This window comes from Thermobia domestica, chromosome 12 (assembly GCF_964235325.1).
Source record: "Thermobia domestica chromosome 12, izTheDome1.hap1.1, whole genome shotgun sequence".
In the NCBI taxonomy this organism is placed as follows: domain Eukaryota; kingdom Metazoa; phylum Arthropoda; class Insecta; order Zygentoma; family Lepismatidae; genus Thermobia; species Thermobia domestica.
In genome coordinates this window covers 16,934,192-16,961,550 of record NC_137465.1, presented here as the reverse complement: position 1 = coordinate 16,961,550, position 27,359 = coordinate 16,934,192, and the positions used below count along the sequence as shown (strand labels likewise).

At 35.3% G+C, this 27,359-nt stretch overlaps 1 protein-coding gene across 1 annotated transcript in view; it reads right to left on the bottom strand.

The window, feature by feature from the left end:
• The window catches only part of LOC145666350 (zwei Ig domain protein zig-8-like), a 631,696-nt gene that overhangs the window by 362,671 nt on the left and 241,666 nt on the right, over window positions 1-27,359 (bottom strand). The window contains exon 2 of the mRNA XM_081733483.1: window positions 12,559-12,725. Within this exon, the coding sequence (XP_081589609.1) occupies window positions 12,559-12,725 (167 nt within the window). The remainder of the gene's footprint in view (window positions 1-12,558; window positions 12,726-27,359) is intronic.

Here is a 27,359-nt window from a genome sequence, read left to right as displayed (position 1 = left end):
GTCATCATGAAGCAGGGACCCACGCAATCCTGTTCTTGGACGCCGTTCCCGAAGCTTCTGGAACACTTTTGTTAGGCAAACAGTGGTGTACCACTGAGAAGTAACAGTCCTTTGTTCTTCAAGTGGAACAGTTGCAACATGGCCAGATTTGGAGAAGAAAGTTGCGACCATCTTCTTCCCCACACTTCGTGGTCGCTTCACTTTCGTGGGGGGATTTTCGTCTGGAAAGATCCAAACTGTAGACTGGCGTTTATTATCAGGGTCAAATTGATAGATCCAAGTCTCATCATCAGTAACAATGTCAGAGACGCGTCGAGAATTGCCTCCATCAAATCTTGCAAGCATTTCTTCACACCATTCCACACGCATGCGATTCTGCTGTTCAGTCAAAGTGTGAGACACCCAACGAGATGAAACCTTCCTGAGCCGAAGATGATCATGAAGAATTTTTGTTACTGCAGGCGATCCAATGCTCACTGTAGATTCAATGTCCTTGAAAGTTGTTCGAGGATTTTCTCGAATCATTTGTTCCACAGCGGCAATGTTTTCATCTGACACAGCTGTTGCCGGACGTCCACCTCTCTCTTCATCTTTAAGCGATGTCCGGTCTCTTCTGAATTCACCAAACCACAGAAAAATTGTAGCACGGGAAGGAGCAAGGTCCCCAAATGCCCCATGCAAACGGTCAAGGCTTTGTGTCTCGTTCAAACCATTTTTGAAATCGTAAAGGATCATTGCCCGAAAATGTTTCCTTTCGAGCTCCATTCTAGACAACCGAATACTGCTCACATCAACAAACAAGTGAAGACGATACGGCCATGCCGATTAGCGAGGCGAGTTGAAACTTGCTTCTTCGCTCTGGATACCACTACCAAACGCAATTGTTGTAATTCAAATACTGTGCCACAACAATGCGTATCTCAAAACTTTCGTAGTGACCCTCGTATTTAAGGAAATGTATTAGGGGCAGAGGCAGACGAGTAGTGAAGTATGGTTAGAGTATTAAAGATACTAAACCTTTTTGTAGTGACTGTGACTCACAAACGTACCTTCCGAAGTATACTCATGTCCAAAATAATAGTCGCATATCTGTAACTGACTTCTTGTTAAAATATAATTTGATAATGATTTTGCAGGGTACTTTTAATTCTGATACTATGTGTATAATCGGAAAATGTATATTTGTGGCAAATTTCATAGGAAAAGAATTATAAATACGAAAATTAGAATGAGTAAAACAAAATGTTGCAAAATTGACAAGAAAGTTTTGTTTTCGTTTTATTGTTCTTATTTAGTGTTCTATTGACATGAAATTTACCACATACATGTCTTTGCCAATTATACACATACTAACATTATAAGAAATACCGGGCGAATTCGTTATCAAATTATATTCCTACAACATATTTATAGACATGATACAATAATTTTGGACATGAGTGTACATATACATTGTTAAATTGTGTTATATCTAAAAACATAGGCTATTTACAGTAGATTGCATGTTGATAACGACATTTACATTATGTTATTTCTATCTTCTTACTTTACTCGGAGATTTGGCGTCTGTTAGAAGGTTTGAAACTCTCATGCTCAAAAATTATGGATAATTGAGAAAAGATGCCAAAAACAATGACGGCACACTGCATTGCAAACTTGAGACAAAAAAAAAAAAAAATCCACATATGGCACGTCTACAGGATATGGACACAATATGGTCCAAAGTGCATAAACATGCTAAATGATGTCACGCATATCAACGCTTGCACGACAATATGCTGGTTTACTTCAGATCAGTTAATTCAGCAGCTGTTTTGGAATGATATTCCATTGTTGCATTAGTTCCTGTTGGAGCTCTGGAAGCGTCCATGAGAGTGGAAATACAGGCAATAAGACATCAACTGAAAGTACCTCACGCGTGTCCGTCCAATCGAATTGATGTCAGGCGATATCGCAGGCCACGCCATTTGCCGAATATCTTGTGTTTCCTCGTACTCCTTCACGATGGCAGCCCGATACGATCTGGTATTGTCATTTATCAATATGAAAGCGACGCCAACAGAGCGCAGAAACGTAGTCATACTCTTGCAGAAGGATATCCCTCCCGTACACCTAACCTGATACAGTTCTTCTGTCGAAAACATGAATGGCTATAGACCTACGTGTACACTTGCAAATCCCGTCCAATACGATTATTAACACCAAAAGTCCACAACTTCCGTACGATTAGCCTTCATATATGTTTGTAGCGTGATACCAAGGCGATTTTATGCAGTGTATTGTATAGCAGCTTGAAGGGCTGCTCCTTTTTGTCTTTCTTAAAGATATTGTACACATCAAAGCATTTCATTAATGTGAGTAATTTTTTTTGTCATCAAGGCCGTATTTATGCATGGACGAATGATAGACCATGGTGGCCCGGGGCAGTACATTTTCTTGTGCCAGTTTGTTTCTATACTTCTTTTCAGCAATGGCCTCATAATGAAGTGCAACTAAATGAATCATCATTTTGTTAATTTTTTTTTCAGTTCCATTTAAATGTTGGTTATTCACTTCGCTGTCTCAAATTTTCTTCGCCAGTATTTGTTGGTATTGAGGGGGCGGCAAAAATGTTAAATACAGCCCTGATTGAAAGGTTAAAAAAAAAACTATCGAATAAAGAAGTCAATGTTTTCTTAGACCATTTTCGTTCAATCCATTATCTAACTCTAATGACGTACGCAAGGGAAGTCTGCTTTTTAATTAGGGATGGGCAAAACCGATTTTTATAAAAACCGGAAACCGGCTTCTAGAAATCCGAAAAACCGACATTTCGGTTTACTCCAAAGCCGGTTCCGTTTTTCACCGAAAATAGTTTCGGTTTTCTACAAAAACCGGTTTCGGTTTTCTCCAAAACTGGTTGTTTTCCACCGAAAGCAGTTTCGGTTTTGACAAGAAACCGGTTCGGTTTTAAATCGAAACTGGTTTCGGTCAAAACTCTTTAGGAAAAAAACATAAAACTATTTCTGTGGAAACGGAATCAGTTTCCGGAGAACAACGAAGCACTGTTCTGGTCAGAAATAGAACCAGTTTTGGGAAAACTAAAATGGTTATGGAGAAAACCGAACCGGATCCGGTGAAAAGCCGAACAAGTTTTGGAGAAACCCGAAACCGGTTTCGGCGAAAAAACAGTTTTTTGAAGTTTCAAAAAAAAAAAAAAAAAAGAAACGAAAAAGCTGTTTTTGTGTATCCAAATACCACACTTGTCCTGCTACGATGTAGGCTTGGGTGTTTGACTTCATTCTTCAGCATGTAATTCTATGTACGACACTGTTTAAGATCATAACATTTTAACTACGGTAAGGCGGGGTTACTTTGCACACGATTTAAGGAATTTTAAAGAAAAGTGCACCTAACTTACAAACGTAATGATTTAGAACACTGTATTTTAAACATATAATAGATAGATATATGTGGAAAACATTCGTGCAAGTTCATTATAAACATTCAGTATCACCATAGTTATTGAAATATAAACTTTGGTGCAAAGTAACCCCATAATTGGGGTTACTTTGCACAACATACAAAAATGTATGCTCAACATACGAACATAATGTTTCTGTGCTATGTTTTCCCTTCACTATTTATACATTTTACTTTCTACTCAAAACTGCATACAGTTTACAAATGTTAATATTAGAGTGAGGGTACTGATATCGTTACTTAGTATGGATTACCAATATTTGTAAAGAACATTTTGTATTTTCTGGTACCGGCCTAGGAACCACATTCTAATAGTTAAGCATATGTCCCACAAAAGTGCCAAGTCAGGAACAGGAAAAAAAGTCTGCGTGAACTGATTTGCCTTGGTTATTCCTTATGTCCAAGAAGATTTACGGGTTTGGGATTTTCAGGCTGAAATTCACCTAAACTACATGATTTCTTTCTTTCTTTTTTTTTTTTTTTTAATCTAATGTTAGTTATTCCTATGCATATAAGCTTCAAGCCCGCCAAAGTATCTAGTTATTTCTTTTTAAAAAACGAAGCCTTTGTGACTGAAGCACCTCTCAAACTATTTTTCTAGATCCGCCACTGTTCTTAATTTATTTTCCAAGAAATTCATTCCGGAATATATTCATTCAAATATCTATCTAAATAGGAAATTTACCTAAATTTAACTTAGAATGCAGAATTTTTCAGTAGTAATAAATCCTATCTAAGAGATATTTTGGACCTGTGCAAAGTAACCCCGATTAGAGGCTGAAACCGCCTTCTTCCAGTTTTACTTTTTTCATGACTTAAAATGTTTCACATTTCAACTATTGCATCAAAGTCCCATTATACACAGTAGTATTCTACGAAAGTGTCTTTACTTTGACGGAAATTCTTGTAGGTGATATCTTTCAAATTTTAGCGGCCTTTACAGTGACTGCTTTCCATACCTCTACAACAACAAACCCTCCGGGTAATTAGAACTGATGTTAACCCCCAACCAGGCACGTAGCCAAGGGGTGGGTCCGGGGGGTCCGGACCCCCCCCTTCGAGACCAGAAATAAATAAATAAGGAAGGATAAAACAAAAAGAAACGAGAAATAGGAAGTCAGCGTTAAAAATAAAAAGCTAAAAATAAAAATAATTTTTCATCATCGCTTCTCTGTAGTATTAAACATGTTATTTCAGAAACCGTTTTCAACTGCTCCTTTAACTTGTCATTTGGCACAGACAGTATTTGACAGATATTAAAAACAAAAAGTTATGTAGATGAAAGTTCCGTTAATATTTGATTCAATAGAGAAAGGAGCGCAAGTATTGTAAAATATTTTACAATACATTATTGGATACGTACTTTTTAAAAAATAGTTGAGGTCATAATGAAAGGAGAATGGTTATATTTGAATGAACAGAAGAAGGAACCTCGATATTGTAAAATCTTTTTAAATCTTTTTTAATATTCTTTTATTCGACATTTCTTCATAGTTTGTTACTAAAATACTTACTACCATGTCCGCATTTTATTGTCCTAACAAACCGATATGAGTTGCTAGTAAAATAGTGATCAAGCCCCTTGTGTGATAACCACAATATTTCATATCACACTGCCCCCCCCATTACGAAATCCTGACTAAACGAACCAATATATGTTACCAGTAAAATAGTTTAGAATAATCGAACTCTGGTGTGGATAACCCCAGTATTTCATGTCTCGGACCCCCCCTATTACGAAATCCTGGCTACGTGCCTGCCCCCAACAATATGGACAAAATACAATTAGATGTTCTATCCAAGGATCTTATAAAATAGAGGATCTGCCCATATATATCTTCATCCTATTAAATCAATGAAGCCCAAAAAACAACTGAGAATCGGCACGTCTGATTGCCTACTCTCGTTTATGCCATCGTCTGATTGGCTACTTTCGTTTCCGCCATGATTGTTGGCTCAAAACATTGAGATCCTATTGCGAGGAGTAGGCAGAGTAGGGGTGGCGAAACTGTGACGTGTGGCTTCAAGATTTTGTTGTAAGGGCAGATCCTCTATTTTATAAGATCCTTGGTTCTATCTTACGGTGGCAATTGAAACTTCCTCTTTACAGTTTATGGTTTTACCGATAGAGGACTGTGAAACTCTTTTCATATTTTGTGCAAAGTAACCCTTGATGTGCAAAGTAACCCTGTCTTACGGTAATTTATTCGTTTAAAGGTGAATTCTTTGATAACTGGGAATATACAGAAACACGAACTTTCTAACTATGTAGTATATAGTAAATATTAAATCATTATGGAAGTTTCATTTCACTTTCGCAAAATCTTTTTCTTTTCTAACCTCAATTCAGGTTTATATCTTCAGGTGCAGACCTTGGTTCCAGTCACCTATGTGACCAAATTATGTTGTTAATAATTAATCTGTATCATAGTAAATTCAATGTAAAAACTGATGAAAATGATGAGTGATTATGAAACATGGCGGATGAATCTTAATGATCATATCGCAATGTTTTTTTTTTTTTTTTTTTTTTTTTAAGTGAAAAATAAGTTTTTCCTTTCGCACTGTGGATCTGGAGTAGAGCTGCAAACTACGTATATGAATCAAATATTGAGACCGGATGTGGCGGATTTAAGACTTCCGGAAAATCTTTCAGTTTAACGTTCTACGATTTTGCCCTTTAACTTAAGGGACACGAATAATTAAGGCAAGTGAATGAAGTGAATGATGATGGAAGAATTTGTGGAAAAAGATTGTAATCAGATATAAGACCCTCAGTATTGAAACCGGAAGAAGTAGAAAATTCCTGCTACATCCGGTTTTAGTAGTCGGACATGATTAATCTATTTTTAGGACACTGAAACCATATCCAAAGCACGCTTTTCGCTATCTATTACCGTTTTAGGTCTGATAGTTATCGGTAGACTGGGGTGTGAACCAGGATTGCCAACGTGACAAGACAGTTCTTCCAAGAGAAACAAGACATAATTTTCAAGACACTTTTCACGACAAAACAGCCTCAACTTTTCTTTCTTAAGCAACTCTAACAGAATGTATCACTTCTATTCAATAAGGTTGATAACTTTTACATATCATAATTTCGAAGTGTAAAGAAGTTGAAAAATGGCAGCGGGGCTGGTGAGTAAATGTAGACATTCCATACTTAAAAAAGTTTAAAGAAGTAGGAAAAATGGCTGCGGGACTGCTAAGCAAACATACGTAGACATACCATACTTTTGAAGCCGAAAGACGTGAAAAAATAGCAACAGGATTACTAAATAGCCATAGACAACCCGCTAAGTATTAACTAACAGCTCGATAACAGAAGGACTTGTGTGCAGGGAACATCCAGGTTACCAGATTTCCGTACATACAGCGCTGGGGAATGTTTATCAAACTCTGATAAACATGGTCTAAAGTTACAGCTTCGTGGGTCAAGTGCAGTGCACTGCGCGTTTGTGCAGCGATGCGAGGCATTTTGATAAGATTATTGCAAATTTCACTACAAAGCAAGCAGATGCTTCTGAAAATACTACAAAAGCTAACCATTTTCTTTTGCCTCCTTTTCGTGAAAAGATAATGAAATGTAACTTACTATAATAATAGATAATGTCATTCTACACCCGAAAATACGAATCGAAAGAATTTTCAGTGTTGCCATCCATAGAAATTACAATGTGATCAGAATACGAATTATTAAAAAAAAAAAAAAAACTAGGTTAAGACAGCGACTAGAAGAATGAACTCAACGGTAATTGATGACTTATCATGTTGTCTTGGTTCCTTGTACTACTTTTTAAATAATGTTTGTATTTATTTTGTACTGTTTCTCAGGAAGTTATTTATTTTGTACTGTTTATTACAAAATAAATACAAATTCTATTTTTAAAGTAGTTAACAAGTACCAAGACAACATAATAAGTAATCGATTACCGTTGAGTTCATATTCCTAGTCGCTGCCTTAACGTGGATTTTTGGGTAATTCAAATTCTGGTCACACTGTAATTTCTAGGGATGGCAACACTGAAAATTCTTCCGAGTCATATTTTCGGGTGTAGAATAACATTATCTATTATTATAGTAAGTTACATTTCATTACCTCTTTTCACTTACGGAAAGCAGGCAAAAGAAAAACACTTAGCTTTTGTATCATTTTTAGTGGTCTGCCCCTTACTGTTAAAGACAGTATAAGTCATACTCGTACAGTTGTATTCGCAGGTATTGATCTATGTATTGTATTTAACTACATGAAATAACACAAGCGTCCAATTTCACTTCGATAAAAGAACAAAAATATTAGAAGTAATCTTTTTTTCTTTTCTAATGTCCTATGGAGAAGACATAGGGAGAAAGGATAATATGTTCATTATTTTTTCTTTTCTAATGTCCTATGGAAAAGACATAGGGAGAAAGGATAATATGTTCATTCTTTTTTCTTTTCTCATATCCTATGGAAAAGACATAGGGAGAAAGGATAATATGTTCATTCTTTTTTCTTTTCTAATGTCCTATGGAAAAGACATAGGGAGAAAGGATAATATGTTCATTCTTTTTTCTTTTCTAATGTCCTATGGAAAAGACATAGGGAGAAAGGATAATATGTTCATTCTTTTTTCTTTTCTAATGTCCTATGGAAAAGACATAGGGAGAAAGGATAATATGTTCATTCTTTTTTCTTTTCTAATGTCCTATGGAAAAGACATAGGGAGAAAGGATAATATGTTCATTCTTTTTTCTTTTCTAATGTCCTATGGAAAAGACATAGGGAGAAAGGATAATATGTTCATTCTTTCTTCTTTTCTAATGTCCCATGGAGAAGACATAGGGAGAAAGGATACTATGTTCATTCGTTTTTCTTTTCTAATGTCCTATGGAAAAGACATAGGGAGAAAGGATAATATGTTCATTCTTTTTTCTTTTCTAATGTCTCATGCAGAAGACATGGGGACAATAGATAATACATTCATCCCTTTTTCTGTTCTAATGTCTCAAGGAGAAGACATAGAGGGAAAGGATAATATTTCATTCTTTTTTCTTTTCTAATGTTCCATGGAGAAGACAACTTTCTCTTACCATAGTGAAGTCTACTCTCTACCAAGTATAAACCAAAACAATATGGAGGACACCGTAGCTTAGTGGTAGCGGTAGCGTGGTGTAGAATGGGTGTGAGGCGTTCGATTGACCCTTGTGAGATATAACCTATCAGGGGAATTGAGTCCCTCTGAGGAGGATGGGTGATTCTAACTGTCACCAAAGTTTTTATGTTAGTATCCCTGTCAAGTCAGATAGGAACTATAGTGTAAACAAGAGTTGAATAACATTTAAAAAAAAATAGTAAAACGCATACCTCTGGTGTAAAAGGTTCCTCGTTCGATCCTCAGCCGCGTGCGCTTTGGTAGACAATATCGTGTCTGTATATTTTATAAGGGCTTCTCCCAATTCCAATTATCGCTTTACTAATTTAATAAATCATTCACTTCCATTAAAAATACATCACCTTTAGCTTAAAAAGCCAGGATTATAGCACGTGAAGCAGAAAGATTTGATTTCGTTTTTACAAAATTATATGGATCTAAATATATAGTTCCTTTCTTGTTTGGATTGCTAAATTTCTTTGCGACTCTCAAAATGGCGTTGCTAGGACGGTTATTCATTGAAAAAAAAAAAAGTTCTAAAGAAATGGCGACGACAATAATAGGTACAAAGGATTATTAGCACGTAACATTTTGCTAATGCTTCTTGAGGTGTAAGTGAATAAAATTCGTAAAAAGAATTTAAAAAAAAAATCATTTCCTGAGGCAATATTAACTAGGCGAAACCACACGTGCGTGAACTCTCGTGTCACTATTTCCTTTGCAGCACTGATTTAAAAAGACAAAGGAAGAATTTTCTTTTTTAAAAAAATGAAAAAAAATTAACAGTCACAAAAGAACATGTTCTCTGACACGTTTACATCATAATAAAGTAAAACAAACAAGGTAAAAATGTTTTAGAAAAAATAAAATTCGTTCCATTGCATTTAGAAAGAAAAACTGAAGCATGTTTTATGTTTTTCACTTTGCGGTATTCTATTATTACATTTTTCTAGATTTCCCCTGCTATGCATAAGTACCAGAAGGCTTACATAACAAGTCTGTTCGTCTGTGGGAAATACCAGCATTAGAGCAAAACAAGCAAGATATACTAGCACTTTTTTTATTATTATTATTATTTTCAAGCAACAAGCAAAAGTCTACAAGCAAGCAACAAGCATACAGTACTAGCAAAAGACCCAATTTATTTCAATCAAAAATTTTCTTGTAGGTCTTATATCTGGAGAACTACATATAGTGTAGCCAAAGCAAAACTATGACTTAAGAGTTTTCATCCCGGCGAAATTAAAATACCGCTAATTTTACAGTAATTATGTGATATCTTCAAATAGATAAAAGATAATCGAAATGTGGAACAAGAGCTCCCTAGACAATATTAATTTACATGAGAAACCGTTATCACGACTCACTTATCTCCTTTCGATTTCGAGGAATTTTGAAAATCGGCATTTATTTTTGCGTTTCTAAACAGTTGAAAACGGAAAGCCGCTAGGTGACTTGTGATAACGGTACCTCACGCAAAATAATATTGTCTAGGGCGCTCTTGTTCCATATTTCAATTATCTTTTATCTATTTGAAGATATCACATAATAACTGTAAAATTAGCGGTGTTTTAATTTCGCCGGGATGAAGACTCTTAACTCAGTATGATGCGCTTATTCTGAAAAGATACGAAAACTCGATTTAGGGACCGTTCAAAAATTTTGTGGCCCCTGATCCAAAAACTAATTATATTCCAAGATCGCAATATTTTGATCCATTTCTTTTAATGATTCCTAAAATTCTTGTTTAAATATGCATTCAACATCCTGGGAATAAGTTTCTATTTTTTTTTTCATTCCTCTATTGGAATCGGAAGTGATAAGAATCTACTACTTCCGGTTTCCATATTTACTGCATTAAACCAATTTATTTCTCAACTCAAACCGAGAGTGGTATATTCTAATTCTACCACGTCCTATCTGAATATCGGATCCCTACAGAGCGAAAGCGGATAAAAAGAATAAGTGATGAGTTCCTGATATTGATTTAACATCCTACAAATAAGTTTTATGTCTATTTTTTCAATCTATTTAAACCGGAAGTGGTAATTCAATAACTTTCAGTTTTAATATCGGATCCCTTTAAGAGCGAATACCGACAAAGAGAAAAGAGAATGGTTCCTGATATTGATTTAATATCCTACAAATAGGTTCTATCTCTGCCTTTAGTTTTCTATTCAAACTCGAAATGGTACATTTAATAACTTCCGGTTTTAATATCAGATTTATATAGAACAAGAACGGTTAAAGATAAGAGAGATATGGACTCACTGTAAGTGTTGCAAGAGTACGTTCCAATCCCGTCTGTGTTTCTTATTGAAACTGACTTGGTACATTTGAACACTTTCGGTTTCAATGTATTTCTACGGTGCAAAAACACGCTAACCAAAATAGAGAGAAATGAATTTTCTGGTTTACTTTCAACGTTTCAACAATAAATTTCGTTTCAGCTCACATTACTCTACTGATAGAAATATCACTTCCGGTTTTATTATTGGACCCCTGTAGTTCGAAACACCACGGTAGTTTCAGAGTATGAAAGATATTTGATTTATATCATGAACTATGGGATACAAATAACTAGTATAGTAATCTCTGTATTTGAGGCGCCTAGTATAAAAATCAGCAAAATCCTTTTTTTTTTTTTTTTTTTTTTTTACCGAAATTGAGTTATATATCGCTTGTTAATGTTCGATCTAAATGAATTCCATGGAAACAGAATTTTGTTTAAAAGCTTAATATTTCATACTAAAAAACTAGTTCAAATATGGGACTTTGTGCGCGTGTATATGGAGCTTCACTGCACGTTTTGCGAGATTACTCGAAACTGAGCAAAATGGATGTGGCAGATTTTGATACTAGCCACCTTATTTATATTATATAATCTTAGAACGAATTACACGTTTCGGTCATAACAAATACGTAATTAAAACTTCTTGACATTAACTTCATAACTTTAAAACTCAATGTTAGTAAATTATGTGTCAACAACTTTTTTTTTTCTTCTCGCATATTTCTTTTTACATATTTATAAATAAATTTTACATTTCATGCCAGAAAAGAATCTTAGATTAAATTTACAGTAGGTTAGAATGAAAAGTGTATAATTATTTTGTTACATAATTTTGATAAATATTTAATTGGAAAATTATATTTTATTATGTAGTTCATTATTCCGAATCTGCATGTTTGCTAACAAATATTCCATCAAGATATAAATAATCTTTGAAACGAAGCTAGAAGCAATTAAATAAACCAAGGATCTTGTAAAATAGAGGATCTGCCCTTACAACAAAATCTTGAAGCCATACATCACAGTTTCGCCACCCCTATTCTGCCCACTCCGCCCAATAAGATCGCAATGTTTTGAGCCAATAATCATGACGGAAACGAAAGTAGCCAATCAGACGATAGCGGAAACGAGAGTGGCCAATCAGATGTGCCGATAACTTATTTTTTTATTATTATTTTTTTTGACTTCATTGATTTAATATAATGAAAATACATTTGGACAGATCCTGTATTTTATAACATCCTTGAAATAAACAATTTTAAACTTTCACATACGTATCTAAACAAGGAGTTGAAAAGGTGAATTTACATTATGACTGTAAGAACCATTACACATGTACTAAATGGTCTATTACACTATCTTGAAATCTTACAGACATGAAATTTGGTTTTGGATTTTTCATTTGAAATAATTAAACACGTGTTTGAGCATTAGAAAAAATATATGTCTTAGAAGGGGAGGAAAAAGAGTTGAAATGGTCCACTAAGTTGCCCGTAACAGCATTTGAATTTCGTGGGACACTTCGCGTTCAGACGAATACTATATAAATGAGAACGTAAAAATATTGCCCACAGTAAACTTTGTGAGCATATCTTAGTATACACAAATTTGACACACATAAAAAGAAATCACTGCAAAAATATAATTAACTTAATATGGTATACTTACAATTTTATCTCCCAGATGTTTGATGCGACAGGGCAAGTACGCAGTTTGACCCACTGCTGCTGTTATATTAGTAGCAGTTGGTTCGAATATCGGACATATTCTGTCACTCCTTCCATAATACTGGCGACTTTGATCACTCGTGCAGTCCTGTTTGCCCCACGCATAACCTAAAAGAGTAAGAGAAACGAAATACTTAGAACAAAAACTTTATTGTTTGTGTGTGTGATGCAGAATGTTTAGAAAATGTTGAGTAAACATATGCTCTATTTACTACATTATACTTGCATTATTGAGATGATTATCTACCAGGAAAAATTGTGCAAATGACCTCATTGAAATTTTAGGGAATGAAGATAAAAAGAAGATGGATGACAGTTTCAAACTATACGAGGGGGACCCCAAAATAACCAGAATCATACTCCAGCGCCACGTTCATTGTAGTACGGCCTTGCGCCGCTAGGGCGCTGTGGAAGGACCTCTCATGAGTCAGTGTACCAACTAGTGTCAATCGACAATAACGCATGTGTTTTTCTGGTAATTCTATGTGTATGTGGATAATGCACTTGTGACATGAAGAAACGGCAGATTCTCACGAACAACATGAACACAGCAGATAGAGTTGCGATGATGCAAACAGCTTACGAAGAACATGCTCGTGTCGCTGTATAAACTGCCTTTCAATCACGTTGCACTATCATCTAAAGCAGCAGCCGATCGTTGACTACTGATGAGTTCATATTCTTAAAAGACTTGATTGTTGCCAAGTCTAGTAAACAAAGCCATACGCTCAATATTTCCCCAGCTGTTAACTGATTGGGGAAGTTCAGGAATGTGCACTACATTGGAGCACAGCATTTCAAGTCAGCGCAAGTAAACATGTGGGGAGGGGGTGGGGACTAGGTCGAAAAACAGCATCGGAAATATGTCTCATCAATTTGAATGTAAGAATCACTGCCAAATTCGTTTAAGAGCCAGATTAAAATAATGAATTTTAGCCTGTAAATAGGTGGGAAACAGATACTACCTAGGTACACTATAGATCAAGTTTGAGGTGTGTTGTCAACGGTTTATATCTTTTCCTTAATGACTCATGTCACATTTGCTCTACCCCATTGTTTTATGAGTAATATATACAATATTTGTACTAATTGTTGTCAAATTACTTCTAGAAAAGAAAATGAAATCATAATTCTAATGTAGATGTTATCATATGTAGCATTATTCTAATGGTTGGAGTTATCATGTATCGCGTTATTCTAACGGTTGATTTTGTCAGTTACTGCATTGTTTTAGTGGACCGTAGTCATGTACCGGATAGTCCTACTGGTAGATGTTGTCATCACATTACGTATTTTAAGGTACGGATTGTTACATTTCGCATTATCAAATAATACAGATTGTCATGTACCGCATTAATCTAATGTAAGAGTTGTCACTACTGCATTATTCCGGCGATAATATCACAAAGTGAGTTATAGTAATTGTAAAGGCTGTCACATATGACATTTTTCAAATGGTTGATGTTATACAACATTCTTCTAATGGTAGGGATTGATCGATCATAGATGACACTATATTATTCTAATGAAATTGTCATGTATAATCCACATTATGTGTTTTATGTGTCGCATTTTTAATAGTGTTAGTTGTAAAACATCGCATTGTTCTAAAGATAGACATGGCTGCATATCGCATTATTCTAATGGTAGGTTTGCGTATCATATTATTCTAATGGTAGGAGTTCTAATGTATTTGCCACATTATGAAGGAGAAACCAATAGTGTGAAGATTGGAAGAGGAGTCAGACTAGGATATAGTATGTTGCCCCAATTATTCATCATTTACAGTGAATGTTTAATGAACGAAGCATTAGTGGGAATTGGAGATTACAAGATTGGATTTCAGATCATTAACAAGATCACGTATACAGATGATACGATTATTATAGCTAGAACCGAAGAAAGACTACAGGAGATTATAGGCAAAATAGTTGACAATGGGAAACTATATGGAATGGAAATCAACATCGAAAAATCGAAAGTCATGAGAATATCCCGTGGAAATGCGCCCTTACGGGTCAGAGAACAAAGAGTACTCAAAGAAGTCAATCATCTCAAATATTTGGTAAGTATTTTGACGAAAGATGCGTACTGTACCAAAGAGACCAGTCGAGAATTGCCATAGCGAAAGAAGCATTCAATAAGAAAAGGTCACTCTTAACTAGCAGCCTTAATATTGGACTAACGAAGAAATTGGTAGAGTGCTATATATGGAGTATTGGACTTTATGGTTCATAGACTTGGACATTACAGAAGTTAGAGAAGAAATATTTGGTGGTGTTGGAAATGTGGTGTTGGAGGAAAATGGAAAAGATAAAATGGACGGAGAGAGCAACAAGCGAAGATGTTTTAGAACGGATAGGAGAGACGAGAACGCTTCTAACCACCATCCTTCGTAGAAAGGCTAATTGGATTGGACACATCTTGCGAAGAAATCGTCTTCTTCATACCGCCACAGAAGGTAAGATGGAAGGAAAGCGAGGAATAGAAAGAAAAAGAATAAAAGTAGTCGATAAAAGAATTTGAAAAATAAAAGAAAATATTGGGAGTTAAAAGAGGAAGCTGAGAATCGAGAAACATGGAAGAAACATTTCCAGCCCCAAACTGAAAATTAACAAACAAAAGCCATAATTAGTCCCAGGATTTGCCGAAAGCCAAAATACTTAATAATAATAATAATAATAATAATAATAATAATAATAATAATAATAATAATAATAATAATAATAATAATAATAATAATAATAATAATAATAATCGCACACTGCATCTTTTCAATTGGTAGATGTTATCATATGCTGGATTATTCCAATAGTGAATGTTATTACATAAGCGCATTATGCTTTAACATAGCACATTATGAAATCTGAGGCTGTCATCATTTTATTTGTTTTAACTGATTCAGATTTAACCTTCATCTCCAGCATTAGTGCAATATGAAACGAGAACTAAATTTTGGGTGAGATCTGAATAAACACTTAGATTTGTATATGAAGCAAGCATCCACACCAGGCGTCGAATCCAGGATCACCACAGAAAGGACACAAATTAATCACTCAGCTACAAAAGATTATCACATGCTAAACAGTAACAAACAAACCGTTAACGATTAGAACCCTTTTCATAATAAAAGAGCCACAGTGGCTCAGTGGTAGAGCGTTCACCTCTGATGCAAAAGGTATTCGGTTCGATCCCAGTTCGCGCCAAGTGAGATTTGTGTGAGCAAACGTCGTGTGCGTGGTTTTCTAGGGGTTCTCCCGTTTCCTTCCACTTTCTTCATTCCACGATTTCATTCATTTCTCATCATCACCGTCTCCTTTAGCCTATCCGGCATAACCGTGGGACGTAGAACTTAAAGATTTCATTTCATTTTCATTTCCAGGACCACCACAAGAAGAAAGCAAGTTAATCACTCGGCCAAGATGTATTTGGTTCGATCCCAGTTTCCTAAACGGTAACAAAGGTCACCGTTTACGATTCGAACCAGTTTCATCTTAAATTAGGCTGAACATTTCAAACAAATTTATCGAATCTTTTTTCGAGATTTTTAACAAGCAAAAAAGTACATAAATTCAGTTTTTCCCATCTTTTAAAATTTATTTTTTTTTTTTATTTCGGTTTTTAAAACAGTAGTAGCAGCGCGCTATTTTGCATTTTATAACACGTAATATGTTAGCTTTACACGCTCTTTTAATGCTATTGTTGTGATGCTAGCACAAGAGAGAAAAGAAAAAAGTTTACAAATAATAATAAAAGGAAAAAAAGCTTGTTCCTATTTGACCTTCAAGCTGTCATGGCGTTTTTTGTTAATTCGGAAATGTGACTCGTCGTGCATGTAAATGCTGGCTAATGGCGGGTGCACACAGGAAGCTTCAAAATATGTTGCCTTTTTCGTAATTTCTTTCATCTATTTTTCTTTTAGGTGTTTTTATCCTCCACCGTTTTGCTTTGCATTTTCTTCGCTTCCATCTTATTTTTATTTTATTATCTTTTTCCTTGCTTTTTCGTCTACTCCATTGCGTGCATAATTTGAGAAAATCGTCCTACTTGAAGAAACTCATTATCTTCCTACACTAGCGCCCTCACCTTTTTCCCCGGAAGCTCGAACGACAACTTTTCCCAATGTGCACAGTTAAAAATCTTTCACCATCTTCTTCTATTTCTTTTCTTTTTTTTCTCTCCAGCGGTGGCGCGGAACACTACCAGTTTATTCTCTAATAACACACCACATACCAAGGCACGTCACTAGTGGTGCCAAAATGCTTCTTTCGTTTCTTTCCCTCTCTCAGTCTTTCGATCTAGCATGTAAGATAATTTACTACCCTAAAGGAAACAGGAGAGGTATGAAAAACATAAAAAGTAAAATAAAATATAGAAAAATCCTCCAGAATTGACTGTTGGTAGCAGTAGAAGCACGTGCAGACGATTTACTTCTTGAAATGTTTTCACATCTGTTGGTGGATAAACTGAGAAAGAATTTTCAAATAAAGTTTTGCATCATGGAAGGACTATCAAGCATTGACTCACTCAATACCTTTGTATGTGTGCAAGTCTTCGAACTTGCAAGCCAAGACAAAACGGTCATTTCTTCGGGTTTTTTTTTTTTTTTTTTTTTTAACACAGAAAGTTTCTGCATTGAATTTATCTACGTGAAATTAAGAAAAATGCACTCACGACCTGTTCACATAAATTCTTGCTTATTGTTAACACTATTCTCTGTTCCTCCTTATCTCTAAACTGAGATAATCATATTCGTAAATTCTCCCTTATTGTTAACGTTATTTATTCTCTGTTCCGCCTTATCTCTACAATGGGATAAACAATCATATTTGTAAATTCTCGCTTGTTGCTAACATTATTCTCTGTTCCGCCTTATCTCTAAACTGAGATAAACAATCATATTTGTAAATTCTCCCTTATTGTTAACACTATTCTCTGTTCCGCCTTATCCCTAAACTGAAATAAACAATCATATTCGTAAATTCTCGCTTATTGTTAACTGTATTCTCTGTTCCGCCTTATCTTTAAACTGAGATAAACAATCATATTCGTAAATTCTCACTTATTGTTAACTCTATCCTCTGTTCCGCTTTATCTCTAAACAGAGATAAACAATGATATTTCGCTATTGAAAAAGATGATTGGCTAGTGATACATCACTCCAATTCTCGAAGAAGAAAGAGCGAATTATACACGTCATTTTGACAATAATATGCCGTGAGTAATATTTCAGCACAAAATAAGACATATTTACACAGTTGAATTGGCTTCATAATCACTTCGCATGCTCAAATGTAATATTTCCATTATTTTATTAAACATACTGGATTGCAATATTATTAGATAATGTGTATCATATCTTAGTCATTTATAATTATATCATAGTTTTGTATGGTTGTTTTATAATAAAAATGATAATTAAAAAGAGTGAATTATTTTGTGGAAGAGTACAAGCATCAGTTGGCCAACAATAAATCAGCGTGTTTCAGTTACACATGCTTTGTTTATCGTGGTAACATTACAGGTATCGATTGGCCAACAACAAATCAGCATGCTTCAGTTACACGTGGATTTACTTATCGTTATTTAGAAGTAAGGTGGAACAGATAATAGTTGAAATGCGAGTTCTCCGTGCGGAAAAAATAGGTTCATGGAAAATAGTTGAAAGGTATATTAGAAACCCGCTTTTGAATCAGAATGAAATGATTAAAAACTCAGCTCCACTGAAGCGCTAAATATAATTCAATTTTCATTTCAAACGGTGCACTCGTTATTCTTTCCGAAAAAAGTTTAAACTCCTTTCCTCTCTTTAGAATAAACAATTCAATCAAAGTGTAGTGATATAAACGTAGATCAACGCAAGTATTAAGTACTTCAAAAATTCGTCGAAAGCCAGAATACTTTAATAATAATAATAATAATAATAATAATAATAATAATAACACTACATCTTTTCAATGGTAGATGTTATCATATGCTGGATTATTCCAATAGTGTATGTTATTACATAAGCTTTAACATAGTGCACTATGAAACCTGCGGAAATTTTTAACATTCCCTAGCTTCTATGCAACTTGTACAGTAGCAAGGAAATATTGGTTACCTATAATACAAGGATAAATAGCTTTTCTTATTGCAATTATTATCTTGCTCAAATTGCTTCCTGGAGTCAATCCATTAATATTTTCTCGGGTAAGGATGGCTATTCATGTCGCGTTTAAAATCTATAACATTCCCTAGCTTCTATGCAACCTGTACAGTAGCAAGGAAATATTGGTTACCTATAATAGAAAATATTGAATTGTGTGACTATGCTGTCTTTAAGCAGATCTTATTTTAGTTTGATATTATTAACCAGTTGTTTCATTTCTTTACTTTTGCCGTTTTGTGAATAGAGAATAAAAAATTGAATTTCCCTTCTCCTCTCCTTATTTTCGACAATGCTGCTGCAACATGTGTCCGATTATTAGTATCATGCAGTAAGATTTATGAAATTGAAATATTATTACGATCACGTTAGTAGGCCTTATGAGATTGAATTATTATTAGGATCACCTTAGTGGGCCGTATAACATTGTAATGTTATTAGGATCATGCTAGTAGACCTTGCATGATTGTAATGTTATTAGAATAACTCTCATAAGTCTTATAAGATTGTAATATTATTAGGATCAAACTAGTAGACCTTATAAAATTGAGATGTTATTAAGATCACGCTAGTATGCCTTATAAGATTGAAACATTATTAGGATCACGCTAGTACGCCGTCAATGCGTTAATATCTTCATAAGTAACGGGGACTTAAATTATGGCTACCCATATTCCATTTTTTGCTATTGAAATAAATGTTTAAAATTGTAGAATGAAAACGTTACACATTGCACTGTTAAAATTATACCAAAGAACCTATAGCGGTCGATAATTTTCAGATGAAATTTATACTTCCAGGCGTGTTCTTTCTTACTGTCGTTAGCAGAGTTTATTAACATTACTTACAATATTTCGTCGGTCCATCCGTTACGGTACTGCGCACGATAATTGTTGAACAGAAGCAAATATGTGAATTCTGTTTTTCGCAATAGATATCTAGAGTTATTATTTTTGCCGAGTTAGTTAATGGATTCAATTCTTTAACACCTTCATGAATAATAGTGGCTATCTACATCGCGTTTAAAATCTATAACATTCCCTCGTTTCTATGCAACCTGCGCAGTAGCAAAGAAATTATGGTTGCCTCTAATACCAGGATAAGTAGCTTTTCTTATTGAAATTATCTCGATCGAGTTGGTTCATGGAGTTAATCCATTAAATATTTTCTCGGGTAACGATGGCTATTCATGTCGCGTTTAAAATCTATAACATTCCCTAGCTTCTATGCAACTAGCACAGTAGCATGGAAATATTGGTTACATATAATAGAAGATATTGAATTGTGTGACTATGCTGTCTTTCAGCAGATCTTATTTTAGTTTGATATTATTAACGTATTTAAACAGCTATGATTTTAAAAACCTCACAACTATGTTTCTGTATGTAATCTACCTTCTTAAAGATCTAATTATTGTTTAATTAAAAAGATTTCTACTTCTACGTATAGCTGACATATCTGGTATGGAAGAGTTGCCAACAACAGCTGTAGCCTTTCTAACGAACACAACAGTAAATTGACAACGAAAACCAGATTAACACGCTCACTGTCTGAAGAGTGAAGCTTGTTTCTCAACGATATTGTTTACTTTTCTTTCACTGTCAAACATAGTTTCTCGCTCTCATTTTGATAAGCTCGTGGGTCCATTGGCTAAAGACATGAAGTCGAGTAATCAATCTAAAGGTTGCCCCGGGGATAAATCTCTTCGGAGGTTCAAATCTCTTCCCGGAAGAACATGTTACACTTCATATTTTTGAAAAAATATATGTATAATGTTCATTTATATTTGGTATTGCCCATGGGACGAGAGATTTCCCGTCTGGTCTCGGTACTTGCCTCAAAAACGAGACGAAGCGAAAATTATATTTTCAAATGCGAAGCGAGTCTGGTCAAGAAATTTCTCGGATCTCGTGGAAGTCTAGCTTACCCAAGTCTTAGATTACAAACAATGTTTTAGTATTACATGGTTCATAGGATACGACATGATCAAAAAGTAAGGCTTAAAAGTCTGGAGTTGAACATGTATAAACACATGATACATACATTATTTTTCGACATTGTCTCCATATCGGTTGAAGAATTTATCGCATCTGTGGGATGAATTTGAAGATTCCCTCCTGGTAAAAATCCTATTCAGCTACGTTTCCATGAAGTGTTTCACCTTCTCGTCTGAAGCGAAGCAACGACCTCCTAGGTGCTTCGGAACGTCATTCCCAATTCTGCCATTAGATACCGTAACGTGATCGTCCGGCTGTCCTGAATCAGCACCTCCAAGCGAGCTTTGTTCAAATCTGTTGATTCCACGCTGGGTCGCCCACTGTGCTCCTCGTCGGTGACGTTTTTTCTACCAGCCGCAAACTTTCGACATCACTCTACAATATTTTGAGGAGATATTACAGTCTCTCCATACACCTCTACCTGCAGCCAGTGAATTTTAGCCGCGGTTACATATTTCGCCAATAGAAATCGAACTGTGCGAACTTCTTCGCGAGCCAGTTTTCCAAATGAGTCGCTATTTGTATTTAGGTACAACTAGCCTTAAGAACGCAGGGCGGCTGAAATTATGCACAGTTGCCAACTTCATGTATTAAAATTACCACCCACTCCTTATTCCTCTACAACAGACGAAAGTCCAAAAATATCGGCCTTGTGACCTTAGTTTCTGATCCTCCCTCGTAGAGACTATAAATTAATAAAGAGATTGTACGAACATCATGAAGATAATTTATCAACATTTAAAGATGATACGCAAAAGCCATTGGATATACTATATACTCCAACAATAAATATGGTCTGGGTGTTCTTATAGGACACCCTTCGCAGACCTCTTTCACGTGGAAAGATTGTGACAACTTCTATATATATATATATATATATATATATATATATATATATATATATATATATATATATATATATATATATATATATATATATATATATAATTAGAGCATACATTTACAAAACAAGAGACTACGAAAATTTCAAAATGAGTTGAAAAAAGCTATCCGAGAATCGCGACAAGATGAAGAAAACATCTTTTGGAAATTGAGACAAGAAAATCTTATTTCTTGTTTGTGAGTTAAACTAGGGCATCATCTAAAAGTATCGGTTAAAGGGTTTCTAGAAAATAATCGGACAAGGTTTTGGGGAAATTGTAGTAACTAAAGAAGAGCGTTACTATGAAATATAGAGAATGTGTATAAATAATGTTGAGGTAGAAATGGAGCCATAAGTGGCTGAAGTCTTTTTTATGTTAAGAGGCCTCATCCCGGCGAAATTAAAATACCGCTAATTTTACAGTAATTATTTGATATCTTCAAATAGATAAAAGATAATCGAAATGTGGAACAAGAGCGCTCTAGACAATATCATTTTACATGAGATACCGTTATCATGACTCACTTATCTGCTTTCGATTTCGAGCCATTTTGAAAATCGCATTTATTTTCGCGTTTCTAAACGGCTCAAGACGAAAAGCCACTAGGTGTCTTGTGATAACAGTACCTCACGCAAAATAATATTGTCTAGGGCGCTCTTGTTGCACATTTCAATTATCTTTTAACTATTTGAAGATAGCACATAATTATTGTAAAATTAGTGGTATTTTAATTTCGCCGGGATGAGGCCTCTTAAGGAGATTTAGTGCCAAGTGTGGCAATTGATAGTTTAGTGGCTTCTGATAATGCCAGGTGTGATTATAGTTATTGTTATAATTTTCGGGATACAGAAAGGTTTCTGTTTAATTGGATGTAAAGGTATAAGTCAATTAAAGGTTGACAGTGAAAAGAAGGTGGTATCGTAATTCATTGGTAAACTCTATTAAATTTGGGGAATTAATTAAAGTAATACCTTGCTTTGTATACAATATAAATAGACGCCTAACATTTCTCTTCGTGTCTAATATGCAACACTATGCTTATTACACCAAGCGAAGTAAAGATTTAGGATTCAGATTTCTGGGTTTCAGCATCTAAGGCCATTTAGCTCGTCACGTTTGAGGGATAACGTCCCTCGGTGAGCACACTATGCAGGGAAAATAAATGAATAAATAATTAGAGAAGGAAGGAAGCGGCCTGGGATCCATAAGTTAGGTACCACTCCGGCATTTGCCTGGTGTGAATGAGGAAAACCCAGGAAAACCTCATTCAGGGTTGCTGGCCTGAAAAAACAATTTACACTTTGTCGACCGAGTGCTCCCACCGGGAATTGAACCCGGGACAAACGGAGTAAATAAAAGTATATTCTATTACGCAAACACACTTATGATGCGCCTATTATAAGCAATAGTAAGAATATTCCCCCTTTTTTTACTCATACATAATATATTTTAAAAATAATTTTCTTGAAAAAGATTTTTTTTTTTTAATTTTAGTGCGATTTGTTTCATTTTGTTTGTGTTATTATTTTAAAGAAAACATTACTTTTAAATATTCTTGGTTTTAAGTATTTTTTGAACTTTTTTGAAAATATATTTTTTATTTTACTTAATGTATTTATTATTACCTTTAGTAAGATTTATTTTAATTCGTTTGTTAATTTTCTTTAAAGAAAGAAAGCATGTTTAAAGTTATATTTTTTAAAGAAATATATATGTTATGAAAAATCGCGAAAAATTCTTACATTTTTTTTCAAACACGTGAATATCAACGTCTGTACTGAATAATTTGACTTTACTCAAGAGCAAAGAAGGTTACATACGAAGACGGTGATATCGATATCTAAAAATTAAATAACAGATCTAACTTTTAAAATGGTGCCATGGTGATTCATTGGTAAAGTGTTCACTTCTGGTTCATGGGGTTCCTAATTTGATCCCAGCTCACGCCAAATAGGCTTTGTGGTGGACAAACACCGTGTGCGTAGGTTTTCTCTTGGTTCTCCCGTTTCCTTTCACTTTCATCATTCCACCATTTCATTAATTTGTAATTATCACCGTCTCCTTCTGCATAAAGGTGGGACCTAAAACTGAAATATCTCATTTCATTTTCCACTTCTAACTTTAAAAAAATAGAAAATAACATTGTAATATCGTATTGTCAATCAACTTATGTCGCTGAGTAAACTTTTATTATTGTATGAATTGTGAAATGATTTAAGTCGGGGGCAACTCTCAAACATTGTAAGTTAAAGAAGAGGATACAATACAAATCCTTGCCAGTCATTAAGCAAGAGAGGATGGCTTCACTTGATATGAAATCCTTAGTTTCACCTGAGCTTCCTCTTAGCTATGCAGATAGAGTACACATCTTTGGCGTTGGAGACCCGGGTTCGATTCCCGGCGGGAGCTCATGTCGTTCGGATCCCATATTAAACTCTAGATCCACGTGTCATATAGCCTCGCTGTTAAATGGGAAGCGTAACTCAATTCAATACAATCTAGTTTAACGTTATTCGTTTACGTCTTTTAGGCTAAACAAGATTGTATTGAACGTAGGGGTGCACCCGTGGGGCAGTCTACAGGGTCCGGACAATCTTCTCCCAAAAAAACTTCCTAACTCAACATACATTTGTATAGTTTCTTAATAAAACAACACATGTGTAACATGAAAACGATTGATCTAGCATTTAAATTTAATCTTACACTTCAACTGTACTCTTACATGTATATACAACAACCTCTTTCTGTAAATATAGATGGAAGTATTTTACAATCACTTATCGTCTTTTCGGGTACAGAACAATACCAGTTCAGTACTGGTATATAGGCGTAGCGGATTGTAGTATTACCCCCCCCCCAAAAAAAAAAGCTTTGATCTCTCCCATCAAAAATTTCTGGGTGCGAGTCTGATTAAAGTAAATAATTGTAAAAAGCTTGGTAAAATGATAATACATGGGGAAAAGTGAGAAAACTCACGTACTTGATACCCAGCACAAACTCAATGACCCGGGATCGAATCAAAGACCACTCAGATTAGCAGTACGTGCTCGTGTTCATGCATAAATAGGAAAAGTTTCAAAAAGTACTTATCCTGAAATCAGATTTTCTTTTACTTTTTAGCAGTGGCGGATCTAGTCCGAGGTCGGGGGGACCTAGCCCCCTCCCCAATTTTTTTGAATGTCAAAAATAATTTAGGCTACTATTTATATATATTTTTTGAAAGTTTACAGAAACTCATGATACACTATCATAATCTGGGTTGTGGCTTTTTTTTTTTTTTATTTTCAAGAGTCTCTGCTTTTTAGTATAATTTCTTTTATTTTGTTTGTAAATTTTTCTTAAAGAAAATATTTTTTTTTTCATTATGTATTAATCTGACATTGATTCAACCTAAAGTGATGGAAGCAAGATCTTGCAATAACTTCAACTAAAAAGTATTTTAGAGCAGATTCGGTATGACGTTGATTGTTGGTAGTAATCCTTTCAACAAACATCTGTTTTGTAGAATAGTCGAATCGTTTCCACTTTACAGATAGATACGTCTCTTTGCGCCTACATTCTACTTTATCAGACTTGTTTATGCACGTAGAAGAAGTATACCGAATCTATGCACCTCAGGTACGACAGAATTTTGTTTACATGTGTTTTCTGTTTTCTAAGCGAGGCGGCGCCACGTGTCATGCGTGAATAGCACCGCGACATAGATACCGTATCTCGTGCTTTTGGCGATAGCTTTACACACAAGCATCGCTCTGTTCTTACACAGAGTTCTGTTCCCTTTGGACGCGATCCACAAAGTTTCTTCGTTGGCAGTAACACAAAAGGGTTGTCTCAACTTTTTGTAACTATACTGTCGTTATGAATTTTATTCTTCTAGACGACTACAAAAGATATTTTAAATCTACTTGTGCCAGACGGTCAAACACTTTTACTCTTGTTTTTTTTCTTTTACATTTTTAGTTTTATCTTTTTACACGTTGTATTTGGCTGATAACAATAAGTTAACAACTTCTACTCTCCATCTTCTACTTCAAAAGTAGGGCATTATATATGACGCAATAGTGAGTACAGACTTCATAAATTTTCATCATTTCTGTATCATAAGTTACGATGAAAAGATACATTTAAATGCGTTAATTATAAATGAAATCTTTGAGTTTTACGTCCCACGGTTTTGCCGGTTAGGCTAAAGCAGACCGTGATGATGAGAGATGAGTGAAATGGTGGAATGAAGAAAGTGGGAGGAAACGGGGGAACCCCGAGAAAACCCACGAGCACGGTGCTTGTCCACCACAAAGTTCACTTGGCGGGGGCTGGGATCGAACCCAGGACCCCAAGCACCAGAGGGGAACGCTCTACCACTGTGCCACCGCGCCCCCTGCGTTAATTATGTACAGTGTCTTATGCAAAGGTGGATTCTGGGGTTTCAAATCCGCTTGAGTAAAATATTATGATGAAATAAATAATATAATATATTAAAATATTATATACAGAGGGTGGACCATTTATTTTAATGCGTCCTCCTATTTTTTAAACTAAAGATACAAACAAGGGCGCCGATTTTGGGGGGCAGGGGGGCCCCGAAAGCTCATGTGGGCACCCCTAGTGTATTTATGAATATACAATATTTGACATAATTTGAATGCAATTTGTCTTAACATCCTCATATATATATATATATATATATATATATATATATATATATATATATATATTCTGCGTCTGAGTAAGCCCCCCCAAATTTACAGAGAAATCGGCGCCCTTGGATACAAAATGTCTTTAGGCTAAGGGAGATGGGTGATTAAGGTAAATGAAAGATGATGGAAGACCTTGTGGAATGAGAATTTGGGAGGAAACAGGAATACCCATAAAATCTCACGAACACGGTATTGTCCACCACATAGAGAGAGGAACCGTAGTTGCATGTTGAGCAGTTGAAGATGCTGCGATGGATGTGTGGAGTGACCCGAAAGGACAGAATTTAAGAGTGAAGTGATCCAAGTACAGTAAAGGTGAGTCCAGTAGTACAGAAAATGTAAGCAAGTAGACTGAAAACTTCGGACATGTAAGAAGAGCACCTTCGAAATACGCAGCTCACCTAGTGCTAGATGCTAAAGAAATAAATAGAAAACGAGTGTGAGGTCAACCAAAGAAAAGTGGGGAGCAGGCCCGTAGTAAGCCCAAAAATGTAGGGGGGAGCGGTAGAAATTAGGGGGGCCCGACCCAACCATATTATAGTTCGTCACTATATTATAGTTCATTTGCAAGCCAACCGTGAAAATTTTAGGGGGCCAGTGAAAATTTAGGGGGGCCCGGCCCACCCTTGCCCCCCCCCCGTGGATACGGACCTGGTGGGGAGATCATATGAAGAACGATGTGGTGCAGTGTGGTGTCACAGTGGATATAATCGGAGAAAGGTAGAGGACAGGGATCCAAAAAGCCAATCCCAACTAACTGGGAAAAAGGTTTGGAAGAAAAAGATATTTCTGAGATAAATATAGAGATAATAGTGTCTAGTTTTTATTGCTCCAGGTAAGCAAAGAAAGATTGATGTCCCACAGAGCTCTAGGCAAGCTGAGATAGTAGTTGAGTTTTTACAGAGTTTTAGATAAGCTAAGTGGACAGGAGACCTCAGACCACGTGTAGGACATTACAATACATACAAACAGTATGAAAACTAATTACATTATAGATTTAACTATAAGGGAGTCAA